An 18,187-nucleotide genomic window follows, 5' to 3' on the forward strand; every position below is an offset into this window, starting at 1 on the left:
ATGCAGGTTTGATGTTGAAGATGTCCTTCTCCTTGATGAGCAGCTAATAAGGCTAAAGGGTCTCATCTACTCTATACATCATTGCCCAGCACTTTGGCACTTTTGTGATCAATCTTACGAACAGTTTGCATTGTTAGCCAATGTATATCTTACTAGTTTACCCGTATCTGGGAGTTTTCAAATCAGAGTTATCTTCTCCTAATAGACTGACAATTAAAACTGATGAGCCCTCCCATCCTGGAGTTGTCTGGTTTACAGGCACCAGACATGCACTTTCACACCTCCGCACAAAGTTATAAACAGGGCCGGGCACATGAAGCCAGGATGTAGGAGTTTGAATAGGAGAGGCTATTTGAGACGCTGGCCATATGGGACTTTTTGGTGAAGAGCATCTCAACTCTTCTTCATCACCCTAGTCCTTTCTAACCTATTGATCCCTGATGTGTCTGTGCATATATTAATGATGTTACAGAATTGTTCCTATGCAACCCAGTAAACATCTGGGTACTATGGGTCTGAATTTTACCCTCCATTAGTTGCATTAGTATTGTTGCTAATGTACAATGGCTTTCATTGCCAGTTTTTAGACAATATTTAATCTCACCACTCCTTGATTGCTGTTACCTCCTCTAGACCTACAAGATTTCAGGATCTCTGCACTCCTTCTATTCTGGTCTCTTGACCATGTCTGATTTTAATCACTCCTCCTTTGGCAGCCATGCCTTCTGCTGCCTGGGCCCCAAGCTCTGGAATTCCTTTGTTGAACCTCATTACTTCTCCTTAAAAGCACTCCTTAAAAACTAACTCTTCTGGCCAAATATTTGGCCATCAGTCTACTACCTCCCTCTTGTTCATCGTCAAGATTTTTAAAAGCGTCCTGAGACATTTTGATACTTTGATGGAACTATATAAACATTAAGTTGTTCTTGCATGATGTTTGACTTAATCTATTTGGTCGCTCTACTGAGGGGACTGATGAACATGAACCTGTGCAACAAAAGTCTATGAGCCAAAGTGACAGAGAGTCTTCATACTGGAGATTGTAATCTGCTGATGAGTACGTAAGATATCCCTCAATAACACTATCACATAGAAAAACATTCATGTGTTTTAAATTTACCTGCAAAGCAATGATTGAAGACTTTCTTGTCTTTTTGCAATTTCAGTTCTTTGACTCCTGTCTCAGGGTCCTTCATCGAAAGATATAAAGCACTAAACAAAGGAGAGAACATTTTTTTCGAAAATTAGGACCCACAAACCAGTCTCTTTGTTACAGCAAACAACATTGAACACAATTTCAAATTTGTTTTTAATAGGACCTTCAATAGGTCTGTATTTGGTTATGCACTTTGGTAGGAAGAATGGAGGCATGGACTATTTTCTAAATGAGAAAAGGCTTCGGAAATCAGAAGCACTAAGGGACTTAGGAGTCCTAGTTCAAGATTCTCTCAAGGTTAACGTGCAGGTTCAGTCGGCAGTTAGGAAGGCAAATGCAATGTTAGCATGCATGTCAAGAGGGTTAGAGTACAAGAGCAGGGATGTACGTCTGAAGCTGTATAAGGCTCTGGTCAGACCAAATTTGGAATATTGTGAGCAGTTTTGGGCCCCGTATCTAAGGAATGATGTGCTGGCCTTGGAAAGGATCCAGAGGAGGTTCACAAGAATGATCACTGGAATGAAGAGCTTGTCACATGAGGGAAGACAGGACTCTGGGTCTGTATTCGTTGGAGTTCAGAAGGATAAGGGAGGATTTTATTAAAACTTACAGGATACTGAGAGGGCTGGATAGACAGGACTTGGAGAAGATGTTCCACTCGTGGGAAAGCCTAGAATCCGAGGGCACAGATCCTTTAAAACAGATATGAGGAGGAATTTCTTCAGCCAGAGGGTGGAATCTGTGCTGTGGGGGCTCTTTGCCGCAGAAGGCTGTGGAGGCCAAATCACTGAGTGTCTTTAAGACAGAGATAGATAGGTTCTTGATTAATAAGGGGATCAGAGGTTATGGGAAGAAGACAGGAGAATGGGGATGAGAAAAATATCAGCCATGATTGAATGGTGGAGCAGACTCAACGGGCTAAATGGCCTAATTCTGCTCCTCTATCTTATGGTCTTATAGTTTTATAGACCATCCCAGGGTCTCTTTAACAAGGACCAATAAATAAAACCAAGAAAACTGAATGGGGGCAGTTCGACTAATAACACATGACTGCTTACTGAAGAGCTAGGATTTCCACTTGAGAGACTCGTTTCTTCTTTGGATAATTTAGTGTGTATTGTACAAACTTGCAGTCATGCGCACCTGTGCACACACACACCTACATAAGTACCAGCAAGCTACTTAACTGAAGAGAACTGTAATGATATGCAGTAACACTGTATGTGACAAGTGTATATAGCCTCCGACCACTAGGTGTCATGCAAGACAGGACACCTGCACCGGACAGAACCAGTCAGAGTTACAATAGCATGGTTAGAAGCTCCACAGTTTGGCTAGCAATAGTTTAGTCTACCCACAGTTTATTCAAAATTAAATAACTAGTCTTGAACTAAATATTTTGTTATACACTGATTCATTTATTATCATAGTACATGAAGATAACAAGAACTGATATATTTCTTTGTTGCCACAAAGAGAAAGGGTATGAAGGTACATTCTGGATTCTTGTAAAACACGATGAGAGGTTTATTAAGGTTCATACAGTCAAGATAGTGATCTGCCCAAAGCCCGTGCAAACACTCTGCTGAGTCACATGGTGCAGAACCAGCAAGAATGTATTACCAGATACATAACACCCCTCGCCCTTTACTTCATTAGTGCAATGACAACAATTAACATTTGTACAATAGATGCGGGATTCTCCCTAAGTCCCCATGCTGGCGGGAAAACTGGCGTGAACCACTCCAACATCAACAACCCCCTAATGTGCGGAACACTTCCAGGGGCTAGGAGGACGCCGCAGGGGTTGGCACTGTGCCAGCCGGCGCAGAAGGAACTGCGCAAGATACCGTATTCACCGAAGTGCCGGCGTCATCTCGTGCATGCAAGGAACCACCGACGTCGTTCCACGCATGCGCAAACCGGCCAGCATATTCTGGCGCATGTGCAGGGGGTTGTCTTCTCCACGTCGGTCATGGCGGAGCCCGACAGGGGCGAGCGCAGAAGGAAGGAGTGCCCCCACAGCACAGGCCCGTCCGCAGATCGGTGGGCCCCGATCGTGGGCCAGGTCACTGTGGGGCCCCCCACCCCGTAGTTGGATCCCCCCGCCCCGGCCACCCCGAGGACCACCCCAGCCGACTTACCTGCCAGGTCCCGGTGTGTGGGACCATGTCTACTCCACGCTGGTGGGACTGGCCAGAAACGGACGGCCGCTCAGCCCATTGGGCCCGGAGAATTGCCGGGGAGGCCGCTGCCAATGGCCCCCGACCGGCGTGGCGTGAACCCCGTCTCCGCCCGAAAACCGGCGCCGGAGAATATGGCAGCCGATGTCGGGGTGGCGGGGTGGGATTCGCGCCGCCCCCCCCGGGTATTCTTTGACCCGGCGGGGGGGTCGGAGAATCCCACTGCAGATCCCCTGGTATGTTGTTTCTATACATAAATACAATTCAATAAGACAGTCTCTGTGTTAGACGTCTATTCCGTTTTCATAGAATTTGGCGTTCCCGGTCTCCTGTTCAAAGTATAGCTCTCCAGATCTTCGAAAGGTAGAACATCTTGAAAAGTTTCTGCAAACTCACTTTGTGCAGCAAGTAACTGATCAGCATGATGTCACCAATCTCTTTCATCATCTGTCTATACAATGTATGATATTGGACCTGTCTTTGCTGGGATCATAACTGGTACCATATCTCATTGATGCTCTAATTATTAGCTAGCACTCTCTCTCCCTGGTTAAATATTCGTCTTTTAGAGATTTACTCCCTCCTAGCAATTTGTGTTTGTTGTTGTCGTTTGAAAATCTCTGGAGTTAACAAATCAAACTGAATCAAGTGGAGTTAACAAATCAAACTATGTTCATAGTTTCCTCTTAAATAACAGCATTGCTGGTAAGATTTGTGTGGTAGCAAGTACAGTGTTCCGGTAAGATATTAGAAATTTGCTTAGTCTTCTCTATAATGTCTCCTAGTCCTTTGATAAAATGCTTTAACGATTATACATGGGGCGAGATTCTCCAATCCCGCAACAGAGTGTCCACGCCATCGTAAACGCCGTCGCCGTTTTACGACGGTGTGAACTGGCCGCTCCCAGGACTAATTCTGGCCCCTACAGGGGGGCCAGCACGGTGCTGGAGGGGCTTGCGCTGCTCCAGCTGCTGATCCCGGCGCGAACTGTGCGCTGCGGAATCCATGAGTGTGCAGTTGTGCCGGCGCCAACGCGCACATGTGCAGTGGCACTGGCACCAACGCACGCATGCGCAGTGGCCTCCTTCAATGCGCTGGCCCCGACGCAACATGGCGCAGCACTACAGAGACCGACGCGTCGGAAAGGAGGCCCCCAGCCACAGAGGCCGGCCTGCCGATCGGTGGATCCCGATCGTGGGCCAGGCCACATCGGTGGCCCTGTCCAGGGTCGGACTCCCCCTCCCCCCACACAGGCCGCCACTCGACCCTTCCACGCTGAGGTCCCACCGGCCCAGAGCAGGTTAGAACGGCACCAGCAGGACTCTTTTCTTACATCCATCCGGGCCGGAGAATCGGCAGGCCGGCCGCGTAGAGTGGCCTGCGACAGGTGCTACACCAACCACGCCAGTGCCAATGGCGCCGATACTCCGCTCTGCGTCCCGGCGTCGGGGCGGCGTGGCCCGTTCGCGGGGATTCTCCGGCCCGGCCCAGGGCTAGGAGAATCCCGCCCAAGATGTTTGGCTGATCCATTTGTTGGATGATATGGAGCTGTCTTGATATGGTATATACCGTTCCCTTTTAAGTAAAGCATCAGCATTTGCATGCTGCTCTGACTTGCGATACTAGATATCGTAAGTGTGTGCTGACAATATCAATGATCATCTTTGACATCTACTAGCTGCCAAAGAAGGTATACCTTTATATGGCCCAAAGATTGTAGCCAAGGGTCGATAATCCATCAAAAGGGTAAAATAACGGCATTAAAGGTAATGGTAGAATGTTCTTACACCGAAAATGATGCTCAAAGCCCCTTTGTCTAGCTGAGCATAATTAATTTCTGTGCTAGTAAGAATGCATGAAGCAAATGCTATTGGTCGTTCCTCTCCTGAAGGCATAATGTGAGAAACAATTTCACCAACCCGATAGGGTGAGGCATCGCAAGCTAATTGCAACTTCATTTTTGGATTATAATGAACCGACAACCCTGACTTCAGTAAAAGTTCTTTCATTCATTGTATGTATTTTCACATTCTTCTGACCAGTGCCAAGATTATTTGACCCATAGCAACATGTGTAAAATCTTCAACTGTGCTGCTAAATTTGGCATAATAATTGATCAATACTAAAAATGATCTTAATTTGTGTCACATTTAGACGATGTGGTGTTTCTAAGATTGCGAACATTTTCTTTGTCTCTGTCAGGAATTAGTGTTGGACTGGATGGCTGTGACTGATGGAAGCCTTGACAACTTTGCGTCCCTTGTGAATTGGGTGCCCTTTTGGGATGTGCTTGTCATGCTAACTGCAGGCTTCAATCAAATCAGCTGTGCCTCGTCTGCAACAAGAGGCAGTTATTTTCCTGATAGGTTAACTCACCCTCCCTTGACGAGTCATCAGTTGTGCCAATTAAATCTGCAGAGCGAAACATCATGCCACCGAGTGGAGTTTTTAACCTTTTGAAGCATCGGCTCCAGGCATTGAACTCCAATGCTCATACAAGCATTAACATGACATAGATGATACTGATGCGTACCCCTATGTAAGGCGTGATGGTGATGTCTATCATCACTCACCCGTTCAAGGTGATGAAAGGGGTGTCTTTGAGGACCCCTGCATGGATGCAGACCACTGTCTTTTCAACTAACCCCAGGGTTAGTGGTGGGAAGTGGGGGGGGGGGGGGGGGGGGGGTATTTGGAGATGGTCGGGGTACGGTACCACTGAGACTCTCAACGGTCCACGTGCCTCATCCAGGTGACGTTGAGAGGGAAAGTGGCAGCACGGTGGCACAGTGGGTTAGCACTGCTGCCTCACGGCGCTGAGGTCCCAGGTTTGATCCCGGCCCTGGGTCACTGTCCGTGTGGAGGTTGCACATTCTCCCCGTGTTTGTGTGGTTTCGCCCCCACAACTCAAAGATGTGCAGGGTAAGTGGATTGGCGACACTAAATTGCCCCTTAATTGGAAAAAATGAATTGGGTACTCTAAATTTTCTTTTCAAGACGTTGAGAGGAACAACAGTGGGGAAGTGACTATAGTGACAGGGAAGTGTTGAGAGGAGAGGGTGTGAGGCTTAGTAGAGAGGCACTCACTAAGAAGGAAGTGCATAGTTGGATGTCCTAGAGGTGTATAGGGCTGGGAGTCAGGGCTATGTCAGGAATGCTCAATGCTCATTTTGATGCTCTCTTCTTTTCAGTGCATGATTCTGGTGAATCATGAAGTCTGTCAAGTTGGCTTTTCTACTCATAGCAATCGAGCAGCAGCAGAGACATCGATGTGTCGCTGCATGCAGCCAGGACCAGCAGCCACCTGAGAAGGATGAGTCTGGGCCTGTAGGTGTTCCGGGAGCAGCACCGTGGATGGTGGAGCTCCATACGAGACACTACCGGCAAAGGGCCTTCCGACATCGGACATCCTACATGTACATGTTGGAGCTTCAGGGCCGGAGAAAACTTTGACTGTCCCGGGGGACCGTGGATCACCTTTTCCAGGTCCTGCAAAAGCTGGCACCACATGGAATGGGAGGACACTGCCAGGACGGCTGCTCCGAACGTCTGTGCCCTGAAAGGGCAGCATGGGTGATCTGGGAAATTTGGCATTTCCCAGTCAGCCACACACAAATGTATTAGGGAGATGACAGATTCCCTTTATGCGAGGGCTCACATATATATAAACTTAGACCGGGGCCAGGTGAACCAGCACTCCATGGCCAGGGACTTTACCCATTTAGCAGATGTGCCCCAGATGCAGGGTATGATCGACTACACCCACTTGCTCCTGTGGTCTGCATGGCATCACGTAGTACCATTCACAAACTGCAAGGGATTCCACTCCCTCAATGTCCAACTCATTTGTGACCACATGATACGCACCATTCAGGTGTGTGCCCGTTTCCCGGGGAGTGTCCATGACAGTTACATCTTGGGGCGCTCACAGATCCCAGACACTTTTGAAGGAGAGCAACAGCTGGTGGGTTGGCTCCTCAGGGACAAAGCGTACTCACTTAGGAGATGGCTGATGACGTCAGTGCTGAGGCCACAAACACCTACGGAGACTTGCCACAATGAGGCTCAGGTTTCATAGAATTTACAGTGCAGAAGGAGGCCATTTGGCCCATCAAGTCTGCACCAGCCCACCCAGCCTACCCAAGCCCATATCTACACCCTATCCCCATAACCCATTAACCCCACCCAACACTAAGGGCAATTTTGAACATTAAAGGCAATTTAGCCTGGCCAATCCACCTAACCTGCACATCTTTGGACTGTGGGAGGAAACTGGAGCACCTGGAGGAAACCCACGCACACACAGGGAGAACGTGCAGACTCCGCACAGACAGTGAACCAAGCCGGGAATCGAACCTGGGACCCTGGAGCTGTGAAGCAATTGTGCTAACCACCATGTTACCGTGCTTCCTATGCGTGTTTCAACACGCATGCTGGTCAAGTATATGACTGGACCACTGAAGATGCAGTTTTGCCGCCTGGACCAATCAGGGGAATCCTCTGACACAGTCTCCAGAGGGTGGCCAGCGTTATTGTGATCTGCTGCAGAGGGAAAATGAGCTCAACCAGGAAGAGATAGGTGAGTGCCACATCCCCCGGTTGAGGAGGAAGTTGAGGAGGGCTGCAAGGGGCAACACAAGGAGGAGGAGGAGGAGGAAGGACCTCATGCCATGGCCAGGCCCTGCATTGACCAAAGAGCCAGGGACGCCCTCATAGCCACGACGAGGACTAAGGAGTGAAGAGCTCTCCTACCATAGGGTGTGACATCTTATTATTCCTGTGGTGCCTGCGGTAGTTTCTCCTGATGGTGTCCAAGTTCATGGGCAGGGCACTAAAGTCATTGGCCGGACTCTGAGGGAGAATGAGGATGACTTGCATTGAGGACTGAGCAATGCTCATCTCATCCTCAGAGATATGTCTGACTCCTGTCTGATAGAGAGCTGAACGTGTCCAGTCAATGACCGGGCTAATCATGGCGTTCAGACATGGTAGATGACCTCTCATCCCCTGCAGCCTCCCCCGAGGTCAAGGGTCCTGGTGTTTTCCTTCAACTCACCTCCGGGTTGGGTAAGTCTCTCTACACTTTGTCAGCCCATTGCCTCCTCATTACTGGAGAAGAGTGGCAGAAATGAGAGGCCAGGGTGGGGGTTGATGCTGGGGGCAGGGGGATGGGTGGCCTGTGCCAGTAGCAGCACGTCTTTACTGAGTCATCTGTGTGGTAGGTGGCAGAGACATAGCGCTGCCATTCGCACACTCCACAGGGATGGAGCACTGAGTGTGCATGGGGGTTTGCAAAGCATGGCACCATGAAATGACAGGCTGGAAGATCTGCTGGTGAACAAAGTAATGTTTGATTGGGCCTCACGGTAGCATGGTGGTTAGCATCAATGCTTCACAGCTCCAGGGTCCCAGGTTCGATTCCCGGCTGGGTTACTGTCTGTGTGGAGTCTGCACGTCCTCCCCGTGTGTGCGTGGGTTTCCTCCGGGTGCTCCGGTTTCCTCCCACAGTCCAAAGATGTGCGAGTTAGGTGGATTGGCCATGCTAAATTGCCCGTAGTGTAAGGTTAATGGGGGGATTGTTGGGTTACGGGTATACGGGTTACGTGGGTTTAAGTAGGGTGATCATTGCTCGGCACAACATCGAGGGCCGAAGGGCCTGTTCTGTGCTGTACTGTTCTATGTTCTATGTTCTATGATACAAGAGCTATATTACAATGGAGACCTATCTCAACTGGTGCCTGCGTTCACCCATGCCCACTAGGTGCCTACAGTTTCTTACTATGTCTAGATGTATCCCCAGGATCCACAGCTGAGGTTGAGGTGGTCTGCTGCCTTCCACGCCCTGCTGCCTGAGGTGATCTTGGCGGGTGACTCTTGGGGGGGGGGGGGCCTGGATCTTGAAGGTCCAGGCCTACCTTCGGGCAGCGTGGGTGTTGCAGCGTTACCCTCCTCGATGTGCTGGGATTGAGGTGTGTAGCTCACAGAGAAGGTGGTGTTAGATGTGCCCGCTCATGTCTGTAATGCTTGTGTTTGTCCTGTGGAAAGAAGAGTGGAGGCAGGAGTCCTGCCAGTTCAGATGGTTATGAGGAGTGGCATGCGTGGGACTGGAAGCGGGGAGGTGAGGAACAGAGTAGATACTGGGGGCGACTGTGGGGTTTGGGCGGGAGGGGAGTCTTGTGGCAAGTGTTGGCAACCCGCGAGGTGTCTGGGTAAGAGATCATCTTGAAGGTGTGAGTGCTGTGTGAGGGGCTGCACCGAGAGACTGGAGGTGGCAAACTTGGGTCTTCACAGCAATTCATATAATGCAGTACACACTTTGGAAAACCAGTAAATATTATTTTACTGCCTTTTAGGATAGCTATGTTTTTTACTGCTTTTTATTGAGAGGATGACCAGGGTCAATTGGACAGTGAATGGGATAGAATTATTGCAACATAACAAATATCAAAGGATATGCACAGGAAATGTTATAAAGCTCACACTGTGTAAGATATCAAAATTTGAGTAGATAATTCAGAGTTAAGACAGACTGTGGCTAAGGCACGGTAATTCTGTTGATCCCATCATCATAGTTAGTCTTTTCACCATTATAGCCTCTATACTGTTGAAAATCTCTCACTGGAGAAGTCTTTGGAAATCAACTGAGGTCATGAAAGTTGCCACCGAGGCAGGCTTTGGAAAAGAGGGTTCAGAATGAATGTTCCTACCAGAAGAAAATTTGCTTTGTGAATGAAAGTATTACCTTTGTCTGCCAGTGGAAGTGGCATGAAAGCTGCATGTTCTGTTACAGTTTTGTTTTGTGGGAACTAGTACATTAAGGTTAAGAAACTACATGTAATCTGTTATTGATAGGGTTGAAGTTTAAAAGTTTAGATATTGTTTTCTTTTCTTTTGTTTTGATAAAGTTTTTTTTATAATTTAAAAAAAATCTTTCCAGCCACATTCTTAACCATGCATACTGTCATCTTACGGGATCTGCTGAAACCAATGTCACAAAAGGCACTGGTTCACATTTTAACAAGAAAATTTATCTACAGGTCAATACTCTGTCACGCCAGACTCGTCCAACTGCACAGAATAATCAATTTGCTGCTGTATTTGCAAACGATGTAGACAGGAAAACACGGATCAATTGAAATTTTTACCCCAAATTGATATTTTCAGACAACTTGATAGACTTCCTTGTTGACTTGCGTGCAAACCTCTGTCCACCTTCGATGCATTGAATTGCTCTCTTAATGTCCTTCACCCAGGCATCACGTTCTTCAAGATGTGTAGCTTGCAGATAATGGTCCTGATTCTTTGCTGTGTGAAACCTGAAAACAAACTGGGAAAAAGAAGACATCACAATGAAGAACTGCAAGATGGCCAAATCAATCAAAGATGCATAAAAGCAGTCTGATTTCTACGCAGCGAGTTGTTGTGATCTAGAATGTACTGCTTGAAAGGGCGGTGGATGCAGATTCAATGGAGGAATAAAATTGGATGAATACTTGAAATGGAAAAATGCAGTGGTGAGCAGGGGGAATGGAAACAATTGATTTCTCTTTCAAAATAGGCTCAACACAGGGGCAGAAGATGAAAGGGCAGTGTACTTTGCTGCTGCACTGTTCATTAGAATCTACTGACATACACTACATTGGACATTTTAAGTCAAAGATTGTATTATTAATGTGAATTTCTTGACATTGATACTACTGTGGTGGAAACTATGGTTTCAAAGCTTGCAATATTTGGGGCAGATCCTAATGAAGAGGGAAATTGAACTGTCAGGTTTCCCAGGGAAACTAAAACAGAAACTAAGGCTAAGGGTGGAATTTCCTTCCTGTTGGTAGGATCGTCCAGTGCCACCTAAAGCGACCCCCTGCAGCGGTTCTCCAGTGGTGAGACGGGTGAACCATGCCAAACACCGCAGACATTGGCAAGACTGGAAGATTCCATCCAGGGGCAATGGTGAGCCACCTCTGCCGCTGGAAAACAGCTGCAGGGGTGGACAGAGGTGGAAAATTTTACCCTAAAACTGGTTGAAACCAGATAAAAGATACAGAGCTTTCTGAGGTCACAATGTCCATTGATGCAGCTGAAAATAGGGAACCTGAAGGCTGGATCTCGGGACGGAAATGCAGGAAGATTAAGTTATTGCCATTGCTCGAGTTATTTTAAAGGAATTGATTGACCAGCATTGGCCTTACAGTGCACAGGGGTCTTTACGGTTTAAGTAAAGGTGATTCTGGCGGAGCCATACCATCAACACTGTCGTGAGCAAAGCTGAGCATGTTCTGCAGAAGTGTACCATTTTGGTGAAGACTGCGCTGGTGAAACTTGGGTTGGTTAGGATCTGCTGTCAGTTGACTGGCTAAGCCGTCAAATAATAGAAACCAGAATTCTGCCTGAAGAAGTTCAGATCTTTGAAGGGCTTTGTGGCTGAAATTAGTGCCATACGTTTAAAAGTTATAGAAAAAGTGAAATCTTGTCCATTGTTTTTCTCGTTGGGGTCGTTCAGTAAATTTGGTTTGTTGGCCACCACGGGGATCATAACAGTATCTATAATATTTTTCTTACTAATTAATATTTACAAGCAACCCCCCAAATGAGATGCCATCAACAATTTGGATTTATATACCAATCTTTTGCTGTAGTCCAGACATGGAGATGTAACCAAGCTCCCCTTTAGCGGAATGATTCCTTTGGGACTCCCATCTCCTTTCTTGCTGTAAAATTCAAACACATCTTCGAAAAGAACAACCCAAACCGCCTTCCAGGAATTAAACACAGTTCCCTGGAGTAGAAACAAAAGAAAATGTCACATCAGGAGAGATTAATATTTTTATTACCGCATTGTAAGTTCTTGCTGTTGTTTGCAGTTTGTCATTAATCTGCTTGACAAAAGTCCCAAGGCGGGATTTTCCGTTTCAGAAACTAGTGTTGACGCTGGGACTGAATCGGTGAACTTCTATGACAGCTAAATTGGCACCGGTCATGGAGCAATTCATGATCTGTAGAAGGGCTAGCACCGGCGACACGTGGAAAACGAGTGATTCCAATAAAAAACGGTGCCCGATTCGCCAGGGTCAAACGTGAGTCGTGATTGCCTTATTGACTGACACATCCCTCCCACTGACCACATGTCCATTCTCCTGCAGGTCCTCCAGCCGACAGAGCCGGCCCATCCCGGGCGACACCCTCTCCTGACTCCAAAGAGAACAGCTCGGAGGAGAGATCCGAGGATCCAACCGTAAGCGTGGCTCAGCTGTCATCCCCACTCTCCACCAGCGCGGATACGCGTACCTCGGTACCTAGTGGACAGGCTTCTGGGACACAATCTGGTGAGCACCACACAGCTGATGATGCACATCAGGTGGAGGCACGAACTCCCAGACGAGACAACAGGCTCTGCTGGATCCCAGGACCCAGCTGGGTCCCAGCTTGATGCTGAGTCTGTGGTACAGAGGTGCCCGGAGCTGATGGAGATGAAGGGGACCAATTCAGAGGGAGATGTCAGCATCACTCCAGCAGATCCATAGCAGCTTGGAGGAGTTCCAGAGATTAGGGGCACAGGAGATGGGGCTGGCAATGAGTGGCATTGAAGCCAACACTGCTAGGGTGGCGACTGCAGTGGAGAGCCTGGTGCACAATGTCGACATCGTGAGTGAAGGTGCCCAAGGTGTCACGCAGTCGGTGACGGCCATGGCTGAGGATCTCGGCAGAATATACGACTCGCTGGAGATGTCACCCAGTACCAGGCTGACCTTGATGAGATTCTGCAGGACATGTCCCGCTCTCAGATGGGCCTGGCCCAGGTGCTGCGGAGTTTGTCCAGTCACAGGTGGGCATGGCTGGGACGGTGCAGATCATGTCCCAGTCATTGAGGAGAATCACCGAGGGCATCAATACCATGGTGCGGACCATAGGGGACTGCCTGGGCTGGCAGAGCCAGGTGATGCAGGGGCAGCCGGGGCTCGAACCAGCTGCCCCTCCATACTAAGATGGACCTAAGGGTACTGATCGAAACAAAGCGATGCCGGGTACCAACCAGACCCGTCCCATGGACTGGGGATGTTGGCCACCAGCTCCCCCAAGTTCCACCCCTCTGATGACGTCATGTCTCCCAGTCAGCACACGGGACATGTGCTGGCAACAAGTGAGCCGGGGCCCTCCGGCCCCAGAGGGCGCCACCAGGGACATCGAAGACCAGGGGATGAGGTAAGCAGCTGGTTGCTACCACTTCTGATGTGCATCCTGCGGCAACACCAAGATGTACTGGTAGAGCTAGGAGGGCCAAGCACATTAAGGTACACTCGGGAGTGGGGTTTGTGCGATACATTAAACACCTTTTTGCAAAACCAGATGCCTCTGCCACTTCCTTCCACAATGCGGACCAACCCCCGGACCTTTGCCCATCTCGCCAGGCATCCTCCCCACCCATCCGCCCCCATGGTGGCCCACCCCTGCGGAGAGACCCCCACCCACCACAGAGCCCTGGGGTCACCAGCCCAACACCCGCTGTCTCTCTGCCTGTGAGCAAAGATGGATATTCACCTCCTCGGCTCCCCACTGAAGTCCTTCCGCCAGATTCAAGTTTTTCAAAAGCAGTACTAATTGGTGCCACCATGACCACTTGCTGGGGAGGCCGCTGAATTACAGGAGGCCGTTGGATATGGGGTCACTCTTGTTAATTGGATGGAAATTGGGCTTAAGTGATGGTAATTACTCCCTCACCATGCTACAGTGAGATCCCGAATTTGCCTGTGGGAGCGGGCCGGTTGTACCGCAAACTGTTTGGTGCCAGGCGCGGATATCGTCTTTGGCCTCTCCCGCTATTCACTGGCTTAGTTTCGCTTGAGCGAGAGCGCAACAAGGCCGGAGAATCGCTCCCTTAGTCATTTTTTGGGAGAATCACGCCCTTGGTCTGTGTACCAGAATCATACCAAGAAACTCAATCACTTTTACTTGAACTGCCATTGGAAGCTTCTGAAGATCAGCTAGCATGATAAAAATGGGCGCTTTCTCAAGGTGGTCAAAGGAAGTGCTCCAAGGACACATTGAGGAGTTTTCATAGAATCATAGAATCCCTATAGTGCAGAAGGAGGCCTTTCGGCCCATCGGGTCTGCATCAACCCACTGAAAGAGTAACCTACCTCGACCCAATCACCCACCCTTTCCCGGTAACCCCACTAGGGGCAATTTAGCATGGCGAATCCACCTAACCTGCACATCGTTGGGCTGTGGGAGGAAACCCATGCAGACAGGGGGAAAATGTACAAACTCCGCACAGTTACCCGAGGTTGGAACCGAACCTGGGTCTCTAGTGCTGTGAGGCAGCAGTGATAACCACTGTGCACCGTGCTGCCCATGTCAACTTCAAATCCTGGAAGCTCATCTAGGTTTGCAACACTTGACATAACCAAATAAATAATGGTACAGCCTCCTTCGAAAGCAAGAGCACATCAGCGACAGAGAGAAATACAAGGAGAGGGAATCCCAAGACAGCAACTCATCCAAAACTCATCCTGTCTGCAGCAGAACCTTCCTGATGCAGATGGGACTTAGTAGTCAGCTACATACGCACCAGAACACTACCAAACACTCTTGATGATGAACATGGTCATCTTCATCTAGATGGATAACCAAGAAGATAGAGCCCAGTGCATGAGTCTCTACAGAGAAACATTGAAATTAAGATACCGAAGTATCTGGTCCTGGGAATCACTGGGTTTTATTCCATTGATCTCGGGGTTAGCACTGTTGTTTCACAGCTCCAGGGTCCCAGTTTCGATTCCCTTCCCTGCTTGGGTCACTGTCTGTGCAGAGTCTGCACGTTCTCCCTGTGTCTGCGTGGGTTTCCTCCGGGTGCTCCAGTTTACTCCCACAAGTCCCCAAAGATGTGCTGTCAGGTAATTTGGGCATTCTGAATTTTCCCTCTGTGTACCCGAACAGGCACCGGAGTGTGGCGACTAGGGACTTTTCACAGTAACTTCATTGCAGTGTTAATGTAAGCCTACTTGTGACAAGAAAGATTATTATTATTTCCAATTAGCCAGAAGTACTTTGAACATTTGAAGCACTATTAAGCCACAAGCACATCAAGAGTCATCATGTGTAAATTTGAGGAGCCTATCAGCATCCAGTTAGTGACTGAGAGTCTACATCACAATTTGGTTGAGTTTACGGTGCTCGACAAGCACTTCAGCACCTTCTGGCTGATTTACATTGCTGCAATGTTTCCCCCAGGGCAACGTGGAAACTGTTGTTTGTGTTGAGGATCTGATAGTGTCATTCTTAAACAACAGAAAATGCAAATGTTGTGCAAGCCAGCTCATTTCAGAGTCGCAATTCACAACTCTCTGACTTTCAACTTGCACAGACAAACCAAAACAACAATAATTGTGAACACCGGTAGCCACAAGGGGAGGGATAAGAGATTGCAATCTTGATTGTGTTGGCTTCAGAAGATTGAAATACAGCAGTTCCCCAGCAGGAACTATACTGTTTCAAACAAAGACAGAAAATACTGGGCAATCTCAGCAGCTGTGACAGTATGTTTTATATTCAGTCTGTCAGGTGGGACCATCAACTTGGTGAATGACGCTCTTTGGTCTGCCCGAAACCTGTTGATCTTCCAGCACAAGGCGTTGTCCCTGACCGAGTGTTGCAGACTGCACATTCCAAAGCCCAGGACTATGTGCTGAGGGATACACAAAAGCTTGGAGCAGCTGCTGCAAAGGTGCAATAGGGGAACGTCGCTGTCTAAGTCCTTTCAGCCATTAGGCACCAAGGGGAGGGGAATTATATAGAAGCCTCCTCGGGTGCATTACGAACATTGAATGTATGCAGTGAATAATACATGTATTACAATTGTATTGAAGCACCTTGGAGTGCAACTTGATCGATGTACACAAATTAAACACCATTGCTTCATTTGTAATGACCATTTTGAAATGTCTGTAATTCTTTTTGACTGTATTGAAGCACCTCCGAGCGGAACATAATTATTGTAGAAAATCTGAATATTATTGCACTTTCTGTGATGACCATTTTTGAAATGGTTGTAATGTCCTTTCAGATATTTTGTGAGGTGAGTATGGGCGGGATTCTCCGCAAACCGGCGGGACGGGCAACTCCGGCGCAAAGGAGTGTTGTGAACCACTCCAGCGTCAGGCTGCCCCGAAGGTGCAGAATCCTCCGCACCTTCAGGGGCTAGGCCGACCCCGAAGTGGTTTGCGCCGCACCGGCCGGCGCAGAAAGGGCTTGGCGCCATGCCAACCGGCGCCAAAGGGCCTCCACCGGCCGGCGCAAGTTGGGCCGGTACACCAGCCCACGCAGAGGAAAAGAGTGACCCCCACGGCACAGGCCCGCCCGCGGATCGGTGAGCTCTGATCGCGGGCCAGGCCACCATGGGGGCACCCCCCCAGTGCCAGATCCCCTCAAGTCCCCCCGAGGACCCTGGAGGCCGCCCACACAGCCAGGTCCCGCCGGTAAGTACCTGTCGTAACATACGCCGGCAGGACCGACTGAAAACGGGCGGCCACTCGGCCCATCGCGGGCCGAAGAATCGCCAGGGTGCCGCTGCCAATGGCCCCCGACCAGCGTGCCACGATTCCCGCCTCCACCAAATCCCCGGCGCCGGAGAATTCGGCAGCCGGCAGGGGCGGGATTAACGCCCCCACCGGGTCGGAGAATCCCGCCTAAGTTTTGCAAAAAAAATGTCAATTGTGGCTTAATGAGTAGTACTTTTGTCAATAAGTCAGAAGATTGTGGGTTCAACTTTCCCTCATGGACTTGCGTGCAAACAAAAAGACTGTTATTGTTAGAGATGAGATATCAAACTTTGCCCTGTCGTGTGGACATAACATTTCTGCTATTTTGAAAAGGAGAAAGGAGTGACCGGGTTAACCTTTATCCCTCAACCAACATCATTCAAACAGATTATCTGGTCATTATCACATTGCTGGTTCATAGCAGGACCACACAGGGGCAATTTAAGCAAAATACTGCAGATGCTGGAGAACTGAAATAAAAGGAAAATGTCAGCAGATCTGGAAGGACCTGTGGAAAGAGAAACAGAGGGCACGATCTTCCGACCATTCACGCCGGCTGTATCCTCCGGTCCCGCCGACAGTGCAGCCCTGCCATGGGTTTCCTGATGGAGTGGGGTGGATTCAGTGGGAAATCTCATTGTAAGCAGCAGGGCCAGAAGTACCTGCCATCACCCAACAGTGGGTCGCCTCCCACCATTTGGAAATGTGCCGCAGGGAGGCCAGAGAATCTCGCTCAGAGTTTTCTTTTTAAATTTAGAGTACCCAATTATTTTTTCCAAGTAAGGGGCAATAAGCATGACCAATCCACCACATCTTTGGGTTGTGAGGGTGAACCCACCCAGACACGGGGAGAACATGCAAACTCCACATGGACAGTGACCCAGGGCCAGGATTTGAACCCGGGTCCTTAGCGCCGTAGGCAGCAATGCTATCCACTGTGCCACCGTGCTGCCCATCTCGCTCAGAGTTAACGTTTCGTGTCCAATATGACTCTTCTTCCATAAATAGGTTTCATTGCAGTTCTTTAATTTGCAGATGGATTAATTGCCTCATGTTTGAAATTCTGCAAAGAGTGAATAATTCAACGTCGGACCGGCGTCAGAGCAGCATGGTGCGATTTGTGCCTGTTCCGCCGATTCTCAGGCCCGGTCCCGGGGTGAGAGAATCCCGCCCCCCGTAGCTGAACACTCATGCGAAGGAGCATATGGCCTAAGTCCCAACGAGCAAGTCTATATGGCAAACTGTAAAATGTCCCACTCCAACAAAATCCAGCCCATTCCATTTTTGAACACTTTAGCAAATGACCTCTG

The 18,187-nt window shown here is 48.8% G+C and overlaps 1 protein-coding gene across 1 annotated transcript in view; it reads right to left on the reverse strand.

Moving 5' to 3' along the window:
* plek (pleckstrin) overlaps nt 1–18,187 on the reverse strand; it is a 67,351-nt gene that overhangs the window by 12,373 nt on the left and 36,791 nt on the right. Inside the window, exons 2-4 of the mRNA XM_038807121.1 lie at nt 11,963–12,118; nt 10,485–10,666; nt 1,121–1,212 (exon numbers count right to left, since the gene is read on the reverse strand). Of these exons, the coding sequence (XP_038663049.1) occupies nt 1,121–1,212; nt 10,485–10,666; nt 11,963–12,118 (430 nt within the window). The remainder of the gene's footprint in view (nt 1–1,120; nt 1,213–10,484; nt 10,667–11,962; nt 12,119–18,187) is intronic.

This window comes from Scyliorhinus canicula, chromosome 1 (genome assembly GCF_902713615.1).
Source record: "Scyliorhinus canicula chromosome 1, sScyCan1.1, whole genome shotgun sequence".
Lineage (NCBI taxonomy): Eukaryota > Metazoa > Chordata > Chondrichthyes > Carcharhiniformes > Scyliorhinidae > Scyliorhinus > Scyliorhinus canicula.